Genomic DNA, 21,082 nt, shown 5'->3' on the forward strand with positions numbered 1-21,082 from the left:
GGGGTATTGTATATTGCGCCTGCGCTTGGGTGTTGTTTGGTGTTGAGCATTTGATCCTCTGTTATGGTTCTATGAGGTTTTCGCCTACCGATCTAGGAACCCCTACCCTCCTTTATATACTCCAGGGGCGGGATTACTAATCGGTTACAAGGAGGAGTCTTAATAAGATTACATGGTATGAGTCCTTGTAGGATTACGGAAAACTCTGTGATAGAGCGGCCGACGAGCGCAAGACGAGGCTGGCGCCGTCGGAGAGCACGGGGTTGTAGCGGTTGGCAAGCGTAGCTCGCTTGGCTTGCCGTAGGGACCAGGGAGGGGCACGGCCGCCACGGGATCCGGTGGGAGGCATCTTGGCCGCGGCGTCGTGGGCACGGGCGGGGCGTGGGCACAGGCGCGGGAGGGGACGCCGGCGCAGGTGACGTCGAAGGCAGCGGCCGGCGGGCGGGGTGCGGACGCGGCCGAAGGGGTGGGAAGGGCTGCCGGTGCGGTCGAATGGGGGTCGCAGGCAGCGGACGTGGCGGAGGGGCGGGGCGAGCTCACGGCGGACAGACTCCGCGGGACGGCATTGCGGACGAGCCTTGGTGCGTGCGGAGGTGGGGCTCCAGGGCGTTGTCGCGAGTCCCGACGCGGCCGTGGCCACAGCCGCCGCTACGGGAAGCGAGCCTGCACGGCGACGCGGGGAGGCAGCCATGGCCGGTGAGGACAACACGTGGCTGAGGAGGCAGGCCGCGATTGGGCCTGGGCGCCTGGCAGAGGGGCCAGCATGGAGGGGGTGGCGCGGAGATGGTGTGTGGTTGCAGTGCTGCGGCTGGCGGGCGTCCAGGCCTCACCGGCCGGGAGCTGCGGCCAGTGGCGGCGGCCGTCCGTGCGGCCACAGACTTAGAGCGCAGGAAGAGATATGTGATTAAAAAATCTTGAACAGTGAGGTTCACAAAATTTTGGAAAAGTACGTGTGAAAGCTGATCCCAATCCCTCGTCTCTCAGATGACTTGTACCAAGGTAGAGTTGCTCTCTATTACCGTCACGGGTGCCTTGGCAGAACATAAACGTAAGACTAATGTCAGAGAATCTCCTAAAATACTGTGACATTGTCAGAGGCCTGCCGAGCGCCGAGTGCAGCTCACCGCATCCAAAACCAGAAGCCAGCGTACGCCCGCTTGCTACTACCAAAGATTGTTGAGTTTGACCAGAGCCCGTCCCAGTCCCACCTCCGTCCACGGTAGCATCGGATAAGGCACGGTGACCGCAATGAGCGGCAGCGACGCCGCGGCCTCGGCGCAGGCGGACGACGCCGGCGCCATCTGCGCCCAGATCGCCGCCGTCTTCTCCGCGCCCTCGTCGCACCCGCCCGCGCGCTCCGTCCTGGTCTCCGAGCTCGCGGCTGCGGCGGCCCGGGGCGGGCGCGTGTTCGTGCACGGCGTCGGGCGGGAGGGCCTCATGATGCGCGCCCTCTGCATGCGCCTGGCGCACCTCGGCCTCCCCGCGCACTGCGTCGGCGACGTCACGGCGCCGCCCGCCGGCGCGGGAGACCTCCTCGTGGCCTCCGCGGGGCCGGGTTCGTTCTCCACCGTCGACGCCATCTGCGGCGTGGCGCGCGGCGCCGGGGCGCGCGTCCTGCTGCTCACGGCCCGCCCCGAAGGGGACTTCTCGCGGCGCCAGGCCGACGTCGTGGCGCACCTCCCCGCGCAGACCATGGCGGACGACGAGGAGGAGGCGGAGGCGACGGAGTTGGAGAGGGCGTCGTCGCGGGCGAAGCTGCCGATGGGGAGCCTGTACGAGGGAGCCATGTTCGTGCTGTTCGAGATGGTGGTGCTGGAGCTCGCGCGCGTATTGGGCCAGAGCCCGCCCCAGATGAGGGCCCGCCACACAAACCTGGAGTAGACTGATGGCCCCCTTTGTCGAGCTCTACAGCCTCTACTGTGCAGCGATGAACTGACTGATGTTCATCACCGTGTTGGTGGTTGAACAACAACACTTTACGCGTGATTACCGAATGATAGTGTACAATACTGGCACAGTGGTTTAGACGTTTGTTAGCATCCACAAAGGGCGCAGATCATTCTGTAATGCATTATTGGAGCGCTGGTTTTGAGTTCGTAATAATGGAGTCTCGTGTTGGTTACTTCAATATGCCCTCCGACTATTTGACAAGCTGGTCCATACATTTTTCTTCCCTCTTCTTCAAAAATATGTTTACAACAATTGAACAATTTCTGTGAAATGTTGTGCGCGAGAAATTCGAAAAGAATATCATTAAAGGAATAAAAGAGCACATTTGGGCTTGTACAAGTGTAGCTCAAGCAAACCCTCCTCCCTACTCGTCCAGCCCATCAAGCTCCTCAATCCAAACGGGCACTTTGTAGAAGCTGCGCCACGTGTCTGCTAGCGCAAGGAAAGGCCGGGAACCTTCTAGAATCCGCTGGATGCTTCTCTCACCAATGTCCAACCTAATCCCGTCCCCAAATCCACGTTTCTAGACGCCTCCTCCTTCCCGTGGAAACAATTGCCTTCCTTCCCGCATCCTCCTCCCCTCTCCTCTCCCCTGCACGCGGAACACCGCCGCTCCGGCCACCTGCCTGCCCAATGGCGTCGCCGGCGGCGGGGACGCCGCCGTTCCTGACGAAGACGTACGCGATGGTGGAGGACCCCAGCACCGACGATACCATCTCGTGGAACGACACCGGCACGGCCTTCGTGGTGTGGCGCCCCGCCGAGTTCGCCCGCGACCTCCTCCCCAAGCACTTCAAGCACAGCAACTTCTCCTCCTTCGTGCGCCAGCTCAACACCTACGTGCGTACCCAACCACCCCTCTTCTCCGTACCCAACGGTCCGCACCGCACAGTTAGATCGAGATCATGACGGGGTTGTGCGTTCTCTCCGTGCAGGGATTCAAGAAGGTGGTGGCGGACAGGTGGGAGTTCGCCAACGACGGCTTCCGGCGAGGGGAGAAGCACCTGCTGGGAGGGATACAGAGGCGGAAGGGGACCGGCACCACGGGGGTTGGCGGCGGGGTGGCCATACCGGCGGGGATACCGATCATCTCGTCCCCGCCCACGAGCTCCGGAGGGGAACCGGCGGTCTCCTCGTCGCCGCCGCGCGGCTCGGCGGCGGGGGTGAGCGGCGCGGTGGCTGAGCTGGAGGAGGAGAACGCGCGGCTGCGGCGCGAGAACGCGAGGCTGGCGCGGGAGCTGGCCCGCGAGCGGCGCCTCTGCGACGGCGTGCGCCAGCTCGTGGCGCGGTACGACCACGGCGATGAGGATCCGGCGGAGGGCGACGATGGGCACGGCGGCGGCGGCGGTGGTGGAGGCCCCAGCGGCCGCGGAGCGAAGCCGATGCTGTTCGGTGTCGCGATCGGGGCCAAACGGCCGCGCGGCGCGGAGGACGGGGACGAGGTGGAGGACGGCGAGGACGGGACTGCCGAGGAAGACGGCGAGGAGGACGAAGAGCAATACGACGACGAGAGGCACGCGGCGCGGGGGAGTAAGGCGGCGAGGAGGAAAGAGGTATCGGATCTGGACGTGCTGGCGCTGTCCGTGCGGGCGGCGGCGGCGGCGAGGCCGGGCGGAGGGTCGCGTGACAGCAAGAGCTCGGTCTCGTGACAGCCCGCGCCGCGAGGACTGAAATTAGTGTGGCACTCGTGTAGAGTAGTCTCGTTTGTATTGGGAGATGGTGTAGGCGTAATTGCGTAAACTGAAACATGTTTGTACTACATCAATGGCCTTGCTTTATTGTGCTTTGCACCGTCCTGCAGTCCTGCCGATTCTAACTAGGGCTTGTTTAGTTCAAAAATGGACTTGTTTAGCCAAAAGCCAAGCTGACAAATGTTTGTTGTGGCTCTGTAATCGTGTAATGAAGTATTCTAATTTATAATTTCATTTTCATGTTCCAGTTGATAATAATGCAACAGAGTACTAATCTTCTTCTAATCCAAGCGAACAGATTATACCTACCTCCAAAATAATTTTCCTACAACCAATAATGAAATAAAATGCCCGATCAAGTTGGTACATGATTGCTGAGACGCAGAAAACATACATCTGTTTTGTCATGACTATTTGACTGGACACATATAGCACGCATACAAAAAAGACCAGAAGGTAAAAACACAGCTCAACCACTGAGGCTAAAGTCAACTGATATTTTGGCAACTATGTGGGTTAATGTCCTAGTAAAATTTCATCAAACGGAAGTAGCAAATTTTCGATACAGAATGTAGGCAGGAAGATAAAAGAACTAAACATCTAACGTGCTTATAGCTAGACAGACTACGAAAAGCACACCCAGGGTTCCCAGGTCCTGCAAGTTTTTATTCGGCATGAACTTTGCCAACCTAATCTTTTCTGAACAAATGATGCCGATCATGCTGGGGGCAAGTACCTGGTATAAATAGGCCACCAGCTTGGTACCTGCAGGCTGCAGGTGGAACAGTCAACTTCTCCTCGAAACAAAAACCCTGCAAGATAAAACAAAAGCACCTGATTATTGCTATTTCTTTGCTTTGGCAAATTTCATGGACATTTGGTGGTGCTAGTACGAGTAGCTGACCCTCGCGGTGCTTCATTTATTTTTGCCTGGGGCAAAAATTTAGCTCTTATCTTTCCAAAAAATAAAGCTCTTTAAGCAGTAGAATGACAGTCTGTGGTACAACTCCATTGCTGTAAACCCTTGAAGTGGCCAATTGAAGCCTGTTGCTAATTACCCATCTGCTGTCAATGTCAAATGTCATCAAATGAGGTAAGGGCTGTGTGATGCTTGGACAGCAAAGGGGATGTTTCTTTCTTCGTAGCATATACTGACTCCATATGCAGCTCTGCAGGCACACTTCCATGAATTCTGAGGCTCAGGATGTTTGTGAAGTATATATGCTTTTAGGACCATAGAGTGAGCACCGTGTTGACCCTTCTGAAAATCATACTGAATATGCAACCTTCAATATTTTAGGAGAGCACTCATCAATAGCATTAAAAGGAACAACTGATATTCCAATACACAAATAAAAAAGAACAATTGGTCTTACTTGTATTGCAATTAGCATAGCAGAGGTACAGTACATATCTTTTAAACCCACGCCTTATCTCGAAAGAGAAGAGTTACTTTGGTAGTAAAGCTCACTGAAAAGAGAAGGCCCATTCAGTTGCAATATGTAAATGTAAAGATAAGTGTGAAGTGACAATAAATGACAAAAGAACACTCACTGCATATGAACTACAAACACTAAAAAAATAATGTTACTGCATATCCAGGTGTTATGGATTTTTTTTAATACCTTCTGTTGCGTTTATGGAAGGGGCAATCTGCAAACCAAGCAGAGTTTTCTCAGCAAGACATATCTTACTGCCAAGTAGCTTCTTGCAGTTTCTTCTTCATAACCCGAAAGCTTTGCTGCCCTGTCTCTGACCAATTGAATGAGGTACCTCTCTTAAGCATGTCTGAAAACATAGGTACTTTAGATGACACGTCCTTCACAGGAAGGTCATCATAATCTGCAAAATAAAGGAACGCCCGTCATTTCATGAACCGGACTCGAGGGAACTTTAATTCTGCACAACCGCATAATATTGAAGGTGAACTGCAAGTGTGACTTTCTAGCATGTATTTTCCATAAACATATAAGTTTTTGCAAGGTAGCATTGCCTAAGTCCTTCAATGTCAATGGAATGCATGACACAGAATCTATTTTCCTACCAGCGAGAAACATTATAAGCCACAACAAATCATGATCATTATCTCACCTGACGACCTTGGAAGGTGGTATTGAATTCTCAAGAACGTAGAGGCAATTTTATCCTTCTTATGACACAAAACTCGAAGAAGGGTATGTGCATCATGTACATGTCTTCTTCGAGCACTTGAAACTTCAAGATGGTGAGACATTTGGTCACTTGCATTTATCAGCATTTCAATAATTATATCAGCCTGAAGACCAGTAAGTGTGATCTAAGCAAGTTGGTTACTGCAGAAAGTTTTATGCAGTAAAAATAAAGTAAAAAATAATAATACAAGACCTTCAGCATATATAGGTCCAATATCTGCTGAGCTTGTTTAGCCTCCCTTTCAACTACATCTAGTGGTAAACCTTGGCCTTCTGCTATAAAGAGATCCTAGGAGAAAATTTGAATGACAAGGACAAAGAAATCATGTCAATAAGTGATAGGTTTCAGCAAGATGACAAATTTTTGAAATGATAAGCTGTATTTATTGCGAGATTCTTGCTTCTTTCACTCATGGTAAGTATAATATATTCTTTAACCCTGTTCATACCTTGAGCATAGCAAGATCTTGTTGCATCAAGTCCACATCTGTCTCCAAAAATGCACGGGATGGGCCTCCATCCAGAAGGACCCAAATGAGTCCTTCCTAATTAAGATTAGATAAAGAAAACCTTTTACTTTAGCTATCTAACAATTGCAATGACAAACAGGACATTAGCAAGATATTTATACCATGCAAGCTTGAAATATTCTGAGCACAACTTGGTCTCTTAAAACATCGACAATCAAATCACATACTTGATCAAGAACCTGCAGCATATGTCCAGTTCAACAATTACTGAAGCAAAGCAAGGACCTAAACTGAACAAAGTGTAGGTGCCTGGGTATCTCAAGTTTGGTCTCCCTACTTGATCAATTGTAGGGATAAATATCTGCATGCGTGCTCCTTCAACGCTGTCTCGGTACAAGGAGAAAAGAAGCGAGTCCCGCATATCATAGAATACAGCCCTTGTTCCTGCAAAGTTGTTTTTTCAGCAACTTGTTACTCATCTAATCTATATCAGGAAACACAACAGAAATATAAGAGTTTTTTTTCCTTCTACATGAATATGAAAATTATTTTGGTAGTTATTTACCAAGAAGCATTTAACACAATAAGACTACAAAGTTACAGCGATAGTACATCATGTATCTAACAATGGACCTTATCAAAAACAGAGGTTGATCTCACTGCAGCAGTTCGAGAAACTGCGGTTCAGCTGATAGCCTGATAATTACAAGAGCATGCCATATAGAAACTTTGAATTGTTTGATACTCTTTTTCTCAATGATGATCCATGCATAAGGCACATGAAATTACAGATTCATTTACAGCGAACTGATGATGAATCTAACAGTAAACTCTAGCGGATTCAGTAGAGCTAAACATAAACATAAGAAATTTAAGGAACCAGTACAAAGAAATCTAAGTCTAAAAACTATTTCCCTGATTGCAAAGGGCAAATAAAACTGAAGATTGTGAAGCGGAAACTAATTAGAGTCTTAGTAGCTTACCAATGAAGTTCAAGATCGTGTCAGTTATGTTCACAGCAGTCATTCGCACATCATCAAAAATTGTGAACAACTCATCGATCGATTCATCAGAGGATGATGAGTTTTCTGAAATAGGTCTTCCACTAGCAATGCAAGACAAATAGTCCAACAATCTGGTAGCTGCAGAAGAAGTACAGGAACAAATAGAATAGGTATTTGTGTCTTACTATCCACAACATTCAGCTTGCCAAACTTCACATGCAAGATTAACTCGCAACTCTTGTGTGCAGTCTGTTACAAGTCTATAAGGTCCGTTACGGGTCTCTAGCTGAATTGGTTAGATGGTCTCAGTAGCACTCCTAGAGTCCTGGGTTCAACTCCCCGAATTTTAGGCTAGGGTTAAAAAATCAGGTCAAGGCCTAGCCCAGGTCGGCTCGCGGCTGTGGTTGGTTTGGGCCCTCCTACTTGGTGGTAGTTGCAGTGGTCGCCAGCCCAGCAGTAGTCTCACAGGGGTTATGGACCATGTGTAAGGGGGTTTTCTCGACCTGTGTAAGGTCTTCTCTTAGCAAGGGTTGTCTTACCCCCGAAGGTCAAGTTTTTTTTAAAAGGTCCAGGACATAAACTGGGTTCATGTTTTTCAAAAGTGATAACCTATATGAAGTCCCTCGAAAACAGTTGTTTAGCCAAGCATACACTTGTGCCAATTTGTTCATTAATCTCGCAACCATACAATTACAAAATCAAAATGCAACAACACTGATAAAAAAGGGAAAGGAATCCCACAAATGGAGGTGGCATTTGGTAAACCAGACAGCCTAAAGAGGTCAAACTGTACCAAACGAACCCAATCCATTGAGTCACTGACATATATACAGATCCAGGCGATCCATCTCAGATATTTATCGGATAAACCTTGGAAACGGTAAAATCTGAGCCGTAAGGCATCTTTTGCTCTTTGTTTTTGGAACAGGCCTACCAAGTACTAGTTGAGTGTGATAAAAGTTATATAAGAACCAGCTTGACAAGAAGCAGGTAGACCAAGTTGCAAAAAGGTCAAAAGGGGTATCAAGAGAACTTGTTCCAGCTAGTCAACCAATATATTGTTGAATAACAAGCTACGTCAACATAAAAGGAATCAGGAATATACTCAAGGAGGATTACCTGACAAGACAGAGATCCAGGATCGTTTGATGCCTTCTTCTATAGCATCAAGTTGGTCCCTGATGAACTGTGGCATTTGGGGAACAGAAGAATCAGGTTGAAAATAAGACTTAAATGGTAATAATTCAACAAGAATAATGGAAGCAACTTTCATGAAGGACCCTACTTGAATTTCGGAGGGCCATGTACAAGATTTAAAATAAGGCCCTACGACTAGAAAAATAATCAAAATATATTTTCGATTTTAATTTAGTGCATATTCATCTTGTGATGCCAAGTACGTTTGATAACCAATCTTGAAATGTTAAATGAGTATGCATAACTACACTTCAAATAGATTTATTGATGCGGAACTTATTCAAGAACAACCCTAGACTGCCACACATGACATTTAAGGGCTAAACAAAAAACATGCTCTGACAAAAGAAACTTTCTATGAGATGGGTCTCATGTAAGGTTTTGTCTAACTTATTGTGAACTGAGATATTCCATAGTAAATTCATAGGCCCAATCCTTTCATTTCAAAGGAAAATACAGGAATAATTCATATAGGATATAAATCCTATCCTTTAAAAAAACATTCTTGGTTCTGAAGGAGTCATAGGCTCTTAATTAGGAATAGAATTAGAATGCATGGGTGGATGAGATCCATGCCTGTGCATTAGCAAAGAGGGGAAATATAAGGAGAGGAGTAGCATCTCGGATAATAGATTTCTATGAAAAGTTAGACAAAACAGTGCCTCAGCATAACAGACTTCTATGAAAAGTTTCTAGGGCCACGTCCTGAAATCTTAGCATGTGTTTTGTTGATTCAAAGTCTAATAAAATAATATTCATTCTACGGCAAGCGGAAATGAATAGAAAAAGGATAGTCAATCAAAAACTCACTTGAAGGGTGTTGAGCTTCACACATAATTTAGGCACCGTCAAATTGTTCAATTTAGTAGCCACCTTTTCTTCAGGAACTGTAGGTTCAATAAGTTTTCTTTTTGCAAATGGATTCATTGATTCTGCATAACGTGTCAAGACTGGAGCCCTAGGAAGCAGGGTAGATCCAGAAACTGCAGCAGGAAGACAACAATGGATACAGTTATTTCCTGGTTCTTCTGGAAAGCCATTCTTCATGGGGTCACACTTTTTGGGAAAATAATGTAATATTAAAAACACCTATGCTACTTATGAGATATGCCCACAGCATTGAACAAACAATTCGAAATATGCAAATATAGCATTGCAGAGACCACCACCACTGCCAATATCGAGGTTTCTGATGCTGACAATGAATAACAATCAAGAAATTATGCTAATTTTAAGATCCACTGCTATCAGATTTTATGATTGAAAAAGATAGTGCACGAAGCACTCAAATATTTGCAAGTTGTAAAACCGACATGTGTTTGTCATGAAAACACAAAACAGAATTATTTGTACAACGAGATGTTCTGAACTATACTAAGGAAGAAATAGCGGAATGCAAGTTAACTGAAAAGTTTGCAATACAGCAGTTAATATATCGTAACAAAAACAATGACCCAATATTGTGCATCAATGTCTATCCAAAACCTGGCACATACCTTGTTGATTTTCCATGTGAAGCAAATAGACTTCAAGACTGCTAGTGATTCCGATAAGTAGACTTCGCAAGTGGACAATATCGAGAGGTAGGCTCGTATTAAAGAACTGATCAACACTCTGCGCATAAAATGATAAAATAAGCACCCCAAAACAAATATCACGGTGATAGTCAGAATATGCATGCATTAAGCTACGAACGAACAATGACGCAAAGCATAATTTCAGTTTTATAATCAAAGCACTGGGTTAAAAAGTAACTGGAGAAAATATGTAACAGAAAGCTTCTATCTTCAAGATGGAAGTTCAGATGTTCTGCTTGCACTTAGGATCAAATAAGGCTACAAATAAGAAATCGGAAAAAGTCCAAGTTACTCCCCTCAAGTATAACCAAAGTCCAGATAACCCCCTAAAGTATTTTTTTGGTTCAAGTTACCCCCCTAAACTATGACATTTGGTTCAATTTACCCCCTAATACAATTTGTCTTTTTTGTTTCTCCAAACACAAGTTGATTTTACTAAAATTTCGCAGGGTGGTAGTGGACATCACAATGTATGTCCAGAAAATCTATTATGAATTTTTCATCATAATTTCATATAATTTTATATCGTAATGATTAATTTGTTATTAAGTGTCCTACCCTATCAAAATAATGATAAAAAATTATGATGTATTTCTCTAATATGTGTCATGATGTCTGCTATCATCTCGCGGAATTTTAACTTGATACTCCAATTGCACATGGAGAAACAAAAAAGACAAATTGTATTAGGGAGTAAATCAAACCAAATAACATAGTTTAGGGGTAAACTGAAACAAGAAATAGTTTAGGGGGTTATCTGTACTTTGGTTACACTTGAAGGGAGTTATTTGGAGTTTTTCCTAAGAAATCAAATGTTTACAGATGAAGTTTGCACCATATCAATGTTCTAAACTTCACTACATAGTAAAGGGGCATATTATGCAGAAAATCAACAAAAAAACTGACCTCTTCCACAATCCGGAATACTTCTACCACTGATGTTGCTTGTTTCTCATGAACTGATAAAGGCGTCCAGTCCTATGCCCACATATGAACAAAAAACAGACTTGTGATCAGTTGCAATGGCCAATCAGACAGTTAGGAGAGCCAGCACTTCTGATCAAAGTTTCTAAAGTTAGCTAGATACATCCAACATAGTGAAGTTTAAATTCATTAACTGGGGTAATCAGGTATCAGTCGGCAACTGGTTGCTAGTCAGACAGTATGGCACCCATGAAGTTCATGTAGGTGTTTTATTGTGGATTTTCTGGAATTGAACAACGTGACCTCTCAGTTGCTAAGCCTGAAGCGGACTGCAATAAACAACGGCACCCTTTGCAAAATGCGCTCAAGCAACAGACACAAACGAATGTTGCCAACTAAAGGATGCTCTACAGTCGGGTTATACAAGGAGGCAAGTAACAGTAGTCAGCAGGCCACATAAAACATTGGACAGACTGGCAGTTGCTATCACATACATGCAACGCTTGACCCACCTAAATTGATCAAAATCTACTTTAGCTACTAAATTATATTGTTGAATGAAATTCAGAGCTCATTTTTTTTTTCATTCTTTGTGTGCATGCTGGGGGGAGGGGGAGCAAGGTTCGACCTGACAGCAATTATCGATTTGACACCTAAAACTGTATTGTACTAATCATTGCATATACTACATGAATATTGTGGTGTGTTAGATACAACCAATTTTAATGGTACCAGATACAGAGTAACAACAGTACAATTTTATTTTACCAAAAATACATAGAAGTCCCCTTATCTTCTATACAAAAACGGATGTCACATAATTTTCATGAAGTGCAAGCACATATGCACAATTAACAACGCCCTCCACTTCACAACATAAGTCCACAACCATTATGTGCAGAGTCACCAAGTCCAATGAAAAGTGGATGGAAATGACAACATATGCCCCTGCTAAATAGCATGCTACAACTACTCAACATTTTACACATCAAGTAAAGTAAAGTAGAAGTTAACTTTCTTTGGAATAACAAACCTCTATCCCAATAGTACGTTTTGTCCACTCCAAGACATTTTCATGTTGAGCATGCAGCCATTGGAGAATAAGAGGTGATGATAAGCAACCTATCTGTTGAATTTCAGAGGTGTCATTTTGTTAGATGTAAATGTGCCCATGGAAATGTAAAATGTCAGAAAGATATTACAATAAAGCTTATTGTAAACCCAAAAAACAAGCAAAGCCATATATTATCGAAAAAAATGCTTGATGTTATTCATGGATGTTTGTCCTAGCAATGAACAGAAACTGATGAGATGTTAAGAAAAAAAGACAAACGCCAAGATCTTTGGACAACTAAAACCACAAAGTATTTCAGACACAAATGGCAGCCCAAAAGGAGATTTGGCAGCCGAAAAGGAGACCACAGTGATAAACCACTTCATTCCAGAATTCTGTCAAACTTAAGTACTAAAGGCTACATAGTACTTAGTGCAATATCAAATCATGGAACAGATTACAGAAGAAGTTTCATTCTGTAGGAAACCATACTGCAGGGAAAAGGACAAGATTCCTTGACAAATCACAAAAAAAGGCAAGACACAGGAAGCACTGCAGAGTCAATTTAATACATTACGCCCATTTTCAAACATTAAAGTACTTGCCATGAACATAAAGGACATTGCGATGCCTTACCATGTAGGGCTTTAAATAGTTGGAGAATGAAGACCCTGCTTCCCCGTACACTGAGCGAAGCTTCTCAGCTATAAAGAGCTCAAAATTATTCGATGCTGCCAGTATCTCTTTTGAGTTTTCCAAATGATCTGTCCTTTCCAAGAATAGTTCCTAGTAGCCAACAGCAATCCTATACGTAAATGCAAGTCCCCAGAATCCAAGAATAAACATACCACAGCTGGAAAAGGAGTTGGACTAACCAATTGTTTTCCATACAGCATGTGTAAGAAAATTAGAGCTACTCCCTGAGCTTCAGGATAGTACTTGTGAAGTATTGGACTGAACGCACTGCACTCTTTCTCTGCCACCAACTTTAGCTCATTTGCAAGGATTGTCAATGGATGCTTAATTTCAGTTTCTGATCGTCCGTCTGATGAAATTAGGGCCTAATGAAGTATAAAATATCACTGTACTGTTTATTATTTAATTGAACTTTTAAAAATAGGATACGTGGATTGTCGACTCACTTGCTTATATGCAGCGTGAATGGATCTGACAATGAGTAAATGAACCAATTTTGATTCTGGTGTACTCCCAACTGGGCTCTCAATGAGCTGAAATGATCCAAAACAGATCAAGCATAAAACTTCAAAGGTAATCTCATAAAACAATTGAGCAGGAGAATAAGAGATCAAAATCAAACATAAAAGGAAGAATAAATGGATTGCAGAAGGATCGAGGAATCAAATCCTAACATTGATAAAAAAAAGTATCCACTGTGTGTTGTATCCACACTTTATCATTGAAACAATTGAGGAAAGATCTAGTATGGATACGTTCAAGTAAAGAGTTCCCACGAAACTGAAGGATGAAATTGGAGCTGTCATAGAGAATTTTAGGTTGTGTAAAAATCCTAACTTGGAGGCAACATGGAGTTCCAATCTCATTAACACACAGATCTTCCATGCTACATGATTTTGATGGTCTGATCAAAAGTTATACAGAACTCAAGAAACATATTTATGTTATATCATGAGAAATATTAAAGATAAATCTAATGTTTCCTTAGCATCTATTAGACACACAATCATTTCTGATTGAATAGAATAGTTTATAACTATAATGCTATTTAAGCTAACACTAAGTGTCTCCTTAATGGTAATCAGGGTTATAACACTTATGGAGATTGGAGAGGAGTTAACCCCAAAATTCTTTTAATGTTTGGATGCATGCTGCATATCATACAAGTACACAGCAAAAACATTAGAGATCTAACCAGGACTTCTTCACAATCATCCTCAGGTGGGGTTTTCACCAAAAGTAATGCCAAGTTCAGTGTGGCCTCAAAGATCGAGTAGTTTTTCTGTTACAGGAGATCGAGTAAAAATAAACTTTGAAATGTCACAAAACAAATCATACAATACTGATTAGATTTTTTCTTCCTCCAGCATGCATGAGAACCACACATCATTATATTAAGAAGATAAGATCCCAAGATGATAATGATTTAAATAGGTTATGTACCATCAATGCAAGCAATAAAGGAGAATCATCAAGCCCTTCTTTCCAAATTGTTACAAATTGCATACTATCAGGACTGTCATACTATGATACTAGTTATATTCACATGATGCAGGTAGCATTACACAATCACACTTTTCCTTTTCGTTAACTTGTCAATTGTATGGACAATGCAGACCTCTTAAAAATTAAGTTCATCACGCAAATAATAAAAGGATGGCCTACTTACATCAGCAACAGCCTTGTGGATTCTAAACTTGTGCTTCCATGGTAAAAAGAAATTAGGTGACTGGCTATTATCCATGGAATAATATCATTCTTTTACATGCTTCCTCCGACAATAAACGTGCAGGACGAGCATATGAGAACATTTTGTCAAATCATGACATCAAGGTTAAAAGTTTAGACCGTTGGATCAGCTGATTAGGTAATGGGCAAAACCACATGGTAGCATTTGTTTACTCACATGATTATCAGAGTAAAATATGTAGCATTTGTTAACAGTTTTTCTTAATGAGCATGCTAAACAGGAAGGCACATCCAGAAACTAATTGATGCTTTGATGTACCAAAAAACATGAGCTGAAAGATATACGGTTCCAAACAAGGGATGTCAACAAACCTTACTAAAGTGTGCATGATAATTCTCTAGTTGTCTGCGGCACCAGGAATTTATTTTAAGAAGGGCACTGTCAGCCAAACTTAGAGCCCTGTCACCACCACAGGCATCGGCAGAACAAATAAAGCTGTTTGTATACACCTCTAGTTCTTCAATGTCGTGATGCAATAGAAGTTTCTGTATCTGGAGGCTTGCATGTTTCAGTAGAAGAGTTTCCCCAGTTTGAGCGAACTGAATGGAAGAAAAACAATCATGCGAACATGTCACTGGGACAAACAAGGTAACAGTAATAAAAATACTCAGGTGTCAAGAAGGTTATTTTAATGAATGGAGAAAAGAAGTTTTCCCTGCAAACCCCTAAGTGGAGCAAAGGCAATTGATTTAATCATGACTCAAAAAGACAATTGATTGAACACCAGACTCTTTCTATTCAAATGGAAGTATCATTGTACCATAACATCTGTCCACTCTAAATGTCAACAAAAATCTAGCTCCTATTGCCTACAGACATTCTAGGTGCTTTTGCAACAAAAGAAATGCAGAGAACATGATGGATGAGGAACAAATTCATAACTCATTGGTTCATGCTATCAAGAAAAGGGACAGCAGATGGTATACAGAAAGGAGAAGGGCCAAACAATAGCAGTAAACAAACCTTCTGGAAAAGGACCCAAGCATAGAAGATGCCATGCAACTTCTCAGTAATGCCCAGTATAGGCCAGGTTAGCTTTGCTGTTTCCAGTATTTCATCAGCCTCCTGGTAGCAAAATTAGATAGCACATTCAGGAACTCAGGATGCAACCATTGAACTAATGCCACATTACTGTCCACAAGCTGTGATCATTTTTTAGCAGACCAAAGAGGATATATTGACACCTAGTGGATAAAGAAAAGCAAACCTCTACAAGTTGTCCATCTTCGAGAATATCAAATACACTGCAAAGCAACTTCTCATATAACCTAAAGTTGACATGATAGTTATGGGTCCAATGGTAGGTCTCCTCTTTAAGGTTGAACTTCTTGGTCAGTGCAGAAAGTTTTGAGTTATATCTTTCAATGATAGTCAAGACCTCGACGCGGCCCTCAGGAACACTCACAACCCAGTCCTGGAATAGTTAACAATGCATATAGAATGAAGCCAATACTGGGAATCAGTCCATTGTGAAGAGAGATTAAGCAGTTATTGTGTTTTTTGATATACTAGTATCATTACTTAATACACAATGATATAAAATATGGGTGTTAGTTCTTGCCTCTGTATCTTTTAGCTTAGAGAGAACTATCTGCAATGTTTCACTCATATCATACTCAAGAGATGCTGAGGACAGAAGTAATTCTTCAAGAACAGTTGCCTGGATAGCAGAATCAGAGACAATAGTAAGACAGATGCCCATACTGTAGATAGAAACAATCAAAGGTGCTTGCCTGTCTTTTCTGCCACTGTACACGCAATCTTTCGGTTGGAAAATCAAGTTTGCCAACAGAACTTAAGAGCTGTAATGATATACGAGGCACATCAAGCTGTCCTTTCAGCATCTTCAAATTAATATGCCTTAAAGCTCGTTTAGTCAATGCATCCATAGATTCTGAAATCTGGAACAATTTTGACTAATGAGTCCTCACTAGTCACTACACTATTTCCGAGCCTTGTAATGAAGATATATTACTCAGCAAGTAAATTCGAAATGATCAACGAATAAAACAGAGGCAAAAAAAAAACTTCTAATCTTGTATAATAGAGAATCATTTGTCCTATGAACAGTATGTAAAATCTAGACTTAGTCTCGAGGACTGCAAAAAAAATGATATCTTTCAAAGGGCTGACCAAAATTCAAGTAGAAAAGCTTCTCTGTAAGAACTTTGCTTCCTAGGATCATAATGCACACTGGTACTCAGCAATGGCAAAAATGAAATGAAAGGGAACTAAAAACACTAACATCAAGCAAAATGTTTCAAAAAACGCTAGCTGCTATGCTCTATGCAGGCAGTCAGGCTCCGCCTAGCGCCTAGGCGCTTCTAGGAGGATGTACTTTTTTCCAATCAGTTGGTGTAATATTTTGTTAAATAAAGGGAATATGGCATATTACAGCAAAGAATTTGGCAGTATCTTGTTAAGTTATGCTACCATCGCCATCTATTTTTAGACAAGCAGAGAGCGAATAGCCCCTTTTTTTTTTGCTAAACTAAGGAAAGTGAACAGTTTGTGAATAAGACCTTGCCTCCATTTGTACTCGGATCAAATCAAGAATGTGGGCATAGCCATCTTCCACCTGAGGTGTTGAATTTGATACTTCTGTCTTTGTCCTTAGACCCTTCAAGAATTTGTTCTTCTTTTCCCTTTTCTCTTCAGAGAAGTGTACTTTTCCGCTGTTAGTAATGTATTATTAAGGAAGCCGAGTTAGAATTGTAAATGTATATTAGAAATACGAAGACGCACCATGTAGTAAATGCAAACATCCAGGCAGACACATGTTTTGTTGAAATTACCTGACAAATAGAGAAGCGAGAAGCACCTCATAAGCTGTTTCTCTCATATCATCATCAGACAGTTCTTGAGGAGTTAAAAAAAAGGAAAAGATGAATCAGGTCTATAAAACAAATTATGTTATCCCTACACACTTGGTCTTCTTAAAACAGAATAGAAAACATGAAAGCAATCTATATGTTATCCTATATTCATATATCTATAGTTCTGGGTAGCCATATCCAAAGAAGAATAAGAGAACAGTACAAATGAAGCATGTACAACTTTCTACCTGTGCTTAACCTAGGCAAACCTAGAGAAAGAATATCCACTTCCTTTACTTGCTGAGGAGAAATATCTGCCAAATTATCATCTCTCGTGCCATAGCCTATTCCTGAGGTATTAATAGCATCTCTGAAAAAATCTCTTGGTTGCCCTACTGGACTTGAGTTCTCCTGTTGAGGTGCCTGGGAGCCAATGCTAGGTGCTGCTTCCTTTGGAGGGGAATCAGATGGTTCTGGCCTTGAAAGAAGAAAATAAGAGTTCCCTGATGGCGACCCAATCTGTTGAATGCAAAATTAACAACAATTACAGAATGGAAAATTTTGATTGTGTTCGGATAAAATCCCTATACTTATGATAATGCTCCGCATAAAATACATGTAACAATAGAGCACTTGACAAAGCTCCTTATGCCAAATTATGCCCGTGTAAATAGGAAGGAGGGACGGAACACTCAATCGAATTCATGGTCTTCACTGTAACAGTAGATTTTTAAAGTCAAAAGAACAAAAGGAATTGAGAAACAATAAGATTGAGGAGACTCAAGCTGTCAAGCATTGAGTAGGTAGAGATAAGATATGAATACATAAAAATTGACTGACAGTGTGACAACCTTAGTACATTGCAATGCTGAAATCTGGCAATAATCTTGTTAGTTTTTAGGATCAGACTAATAATCTCAGAATTTAAAAAAAAATGCTAGGGAAGCATGCTCCTTACAGTTGAGGAATGACTCATGCATTTTGGCATATTAAGACAAGCGCTGTGCAGCTCTTATTGTAATGATTTCTTAACTTCTGTGCAAGTGAAATACCATTCTCAGTCAAGATGCCTTATGTCCCTATTGCAGCAATTTTACCAAATTTCAGAATTTGAACTTTAGGGAAAACCCCAAAACATCCAACAATGTTTAGCCCCCGTCCTCCCCACCGCTCCCAAACGCTTGTCTTCATAGAAAACTACTCATTCCGGGCCCAAAAGCAATAATCCAACAAGCAACGAGGAAGATCAGTTCGAGCTGAAATGGACAGGAAAATTCGAGCGATCAGGTCACGCATACCATGATCGGGTACCTCCTCTCGTCGAAGTACCTCCTCGTGGCCTCCGAAGCATCAAACTGCGCGCCTGGATTGATCAAAACTCGAACCATCAGATGACTCAACACCCCATAGCGCCCCAGCGATCAAAACAATCGCGGCCAGGGCACGTCCGCGGGCACGGAGGGCCGGACGGGTTTCTGCCAGCCTTACCGGCGGCAACGCACTCGAGTGCGTAGTCGGCGCTGACGGCGTCGAGGTCGACGCGGGAGAGGTCGAGCGCGCGGCCGCCCCCGCCGCCGGCGGAGAGGAGGAAGCCGAGCAGCCTGCGCCGGTCGCGGCGGTACACCTCCAGCATCGACGCCGCGTCCATGGGTGCCCGCCGAGGCCGAGGGTTTGGGGGAAGGAAGGGATCGGCTCGGGGAGGCGGAGACGGGGAGGAGACTGGCCCTGCGACTGTGACTGCGAGTGCGGGGGTGCGCGGAAATCAGCAGAGGGACAGGGTTTTGGTGCGCTGAACAAGGCCGCACGCGTGAGCACGGAGAGACGGGAAGCAGCAGCGCGGCCGCGCCGGGGGCCCGCGACGCAGTAAAACTGGGCACTGATTAGCTAGATGCCTACCCGGCACGATCCGATGTTCTCCTCTCGATATTCTTTCCTTTCCTGCGGCAGCGCTCAAATTCTCCTGTCCCTTTGACGGAGGGGGCGTTTTCTTCCGCTGACTTATTTTTATCACGTGTCATATCGAATGTTTAGATACTAATTAGGAGTATTAAACGTAGATTATTTAGAAAACCCATTACATAAGTGGAATCTAAACGGCGAGATGAATCTATTAAGCCTAATTAATCCATCATTAGCAAATGTTTACTGTAGCAACACATTGTCAAATCATGAACTAATTAGGCTTAATAGATTCGTCTCGCTGTTTAGATTCCACTTATGTAATGGGTTTTGTAAATAGTCTACGTTTAATACTCCTAATTAGTATCTAAACATTCGATGTGACGGGTACTAAAAATAAGTCAGCAGAAGAAAACGGGGCCGGAGTATTCGCATCGAGATTTGGCGTGTGAGCACTGAGCAGAAGCAGCGTTCACGACTTCAAGGGTGTGTTTGGATGGAGGGACAAGTCGGATGGGATAGGTTCATCCTTTTTTAGGATGGTGTTTGGTTGGAGGGTGTGGGCGTCCCAATTTTGTTGTGTGGTTGGAGGGATGAGGACAAGTAAAATAAACTGTGTTTGTATTCCGTTAGCCGCGGATCCATTATCAGCCTCAGGTGATCCCTTCAACCATGGCCGGCCTCCTCCCGAGCTCTTGCTCGCCCTCGTCTGTCTGCGCCGTCGGCCACCACCTCTTGGCCGAGTCGTACCGTGCCCGCCACAGCCGACCTCTACGCGCCAAGCCGCCCCACCGCCGCCGCCTAGCGCCGTTGCCCGTTGCCCCTACGCTCGCCTCGCACGCCCGCCGCCGTGCCCCTAGCCCGCGCAGCAATGCCGCCGCCCACGTCCTTGGCCGGCCGCCGCCGCCGCTTGTCGTGCTCCCATGCTCCCCCGGTTGCGACGGCTAGATCTCCCTGCGCCACCCGCCTCGGCAACCCCGGTCGGCCGCCTCATGCTGCCCGACCGTCCGCCTCGCCCTGCCCCACTCGCCGGTGCCGGTGAGGGGTGGCAGAGACCCGCGGCAGAGGGGGACGGCAAGACGAGCGGTGGGAGGAGCACTTGAGGGGGATGGAGAGAAACAGCGTCCGTGGAGACGGATCGGTCCGACCGATTTGGAGGGACCGTTCCATCCCTTTTTAAGGAATATTTCACTTTGATACCATACTCGTCTCACCTAACCTCCAACCAAATATATGTAAAAATGGGACAATCCTATCCGGTTCCGTCCCTCCATCCAAACACACCCAAATATGGAATGATCCTATCCAGTTCCATCCCTCCATCAAACACACCCACGTGCTCTAGCGACTGCGGAGAGGGCGATTTGAATCGTCTCTGGCAAGCGGGTTGGTCGCCGACCACCGTGGTCCTTGCACGTCAGATTCCAATACGGCTACATTCCGGCTCGAGTTTCAAAAACCTTACGGCCTTTGTTCAAAAACCGACCAATCAAACTGCTGCCTGTCCTCGGAAAGATGGGAAAGTAAAATCTTCACTGTAGTGAAAATGCAGTTTGTTACCCTTCTGTGAGATACTGAGATCCACCGACGACGCCTCGCTCGGTTAAATGCTTCAGTTCGGCAGCAGGCAACCGGTTATTATAGGTGGGACCATGAGCAGTGGCCTTCAGCTAATTTCATTTGCACAATGGTTAACGTCAAAAGTGGGTACCATCAATCATGAAAAGAAAAGAAAAAACTACATTTCCAACTGATTCCTCCGTCTCCCCCATCGGCCATGTTTCTTTCATCAGCTATGTTCTTCCTGTAAACAATGGCCAAGGTGGGACTTTATCAGCACAAACCATGCAAGAAATATTACCAGCATTACCTGACACAAGCAA

General features: G+C 44.3%; 3 protein-coding genes across 5 annotated transcripts; 2 read left to right on the plus strand and 1 right to left on the minus strand.

Moving 5' to 3' along the window:
- The first annotated feature begins 988 nt into the window (after positions 1-988).
- LOC117862615 (uncharacterized) lies at positions 989-2,128 on the plus strand. The gene has a single exon (XM_034746116.2). It carries the CDS (start codon positions 1,249-1,251, stop codon positions 1,879-1,881), a length of 633 nt encoding a protein of 210 aa, XP_034602007.1. The 5' UTR covers positions 989-1,248; the 3' UTR covers positions 1,882-2,128.
- Positions 2,129-2,325: 197 nt separating this feature from the next.
- On the plus strand, positions 2,326-3,899 carry LOC117862614 (heat stress transcription factor B-2a). The gene is made up of 2 exons (XM_034746115.2): positions 2,326-2,790; positions 2,886-3,899. Exons 1-2 carry the CDS (start codon positions 2,584-2,586, stop codon positions 3,597-3,599), a joined length of 921 nt encoding a protein of 306 aa, XP_034602006.1. The 5' UTR covers positions 2,326-2,583; the 3' UTR covers positions 3,600-3,899.
- An 80-nt stretch (positions 3,900-3,979) lies between these two features.
- On the minus strand, positions 3,980-19,079 carry LOC117862612 (protein unc-13 homolog). 3 transcript variants are annotated; one of them, XM_034746113.2, is made up of 29 exons: positions 18,789-19,079; positions 18,599-18,663; positions 17,549-17,819; positions 17,280-17,343; positions 17,012-17,159; positions 16,218-16,385; positions 16,046-16,144; positions 15,692-15,898; positions 15,448-15,549; positions 14,796-15,023; positions 13,930-14,016; positions 13,181-13,267; positions 12,914-13,099; positions 12,675-12,824; positions 12,018-12,110; positions 10,967-11,038; positions 9,980-10,097; positions 9,294-9,466; positions 8,406-8,472; positions 7,266-7,424; positions 6,620-6,726; positions 6,444-6,521; positions 6,262-6,357; positions 6,006-6,101; positions 5,733-5,916; positions 5,267-5,483; positions 5,018-5,111; positions 4,546-4,914; positions 3,980-4,453 (listed from the first exon to the last, which is right to left on the minus strand). In XM_034746113.2, exons 1-26 carry the CDS (start codon positions 18,946-18,948, stop codon positions 5,332-5,334), a joined length of 3,417 nt encoding a protein of 1,138 aa, XP_034602004.1. In that variant the 5' UTR covers positions 18,949-19,079; the 3' UTR covers positions 3,980-4,453; positions 4,546-4,914; positions 5,018-5,111; positions 5,267-5,331. The 3 variants fall into 3 exon arrangements, with proteins under 3 accessions (XP_034602004.1, XP_034602003.1, XP_034602005.1); XM_034746112.2 differs by having other exon boundaries at positions 4,546-4,927; XM_034746114.1 differs by lacking the exons at positions 18,599-18,663; positions 18,789-19,079 and adding an exon at positions 18,353-18,370 and having other exon boundaries at positions 4,546-4,927.
- Positions 19,080-21,082: the final 2,003 nt, after the last annotated feature.

This window comes from Setaria viridis, chromosome 7 (assembly GCF_005286985.2).
Source record: "Setaria viridis chromosome 7, Setaria_viridis_v4.0, whole genome shotgun sequence".
Taxonomy (NCBI): domain Eukaryota; kingdom Viridiplantae; phylum Streptophyta; class Magnoliopsida; order Poales; family Poaceae; genus Setaria; species Setaria viridis.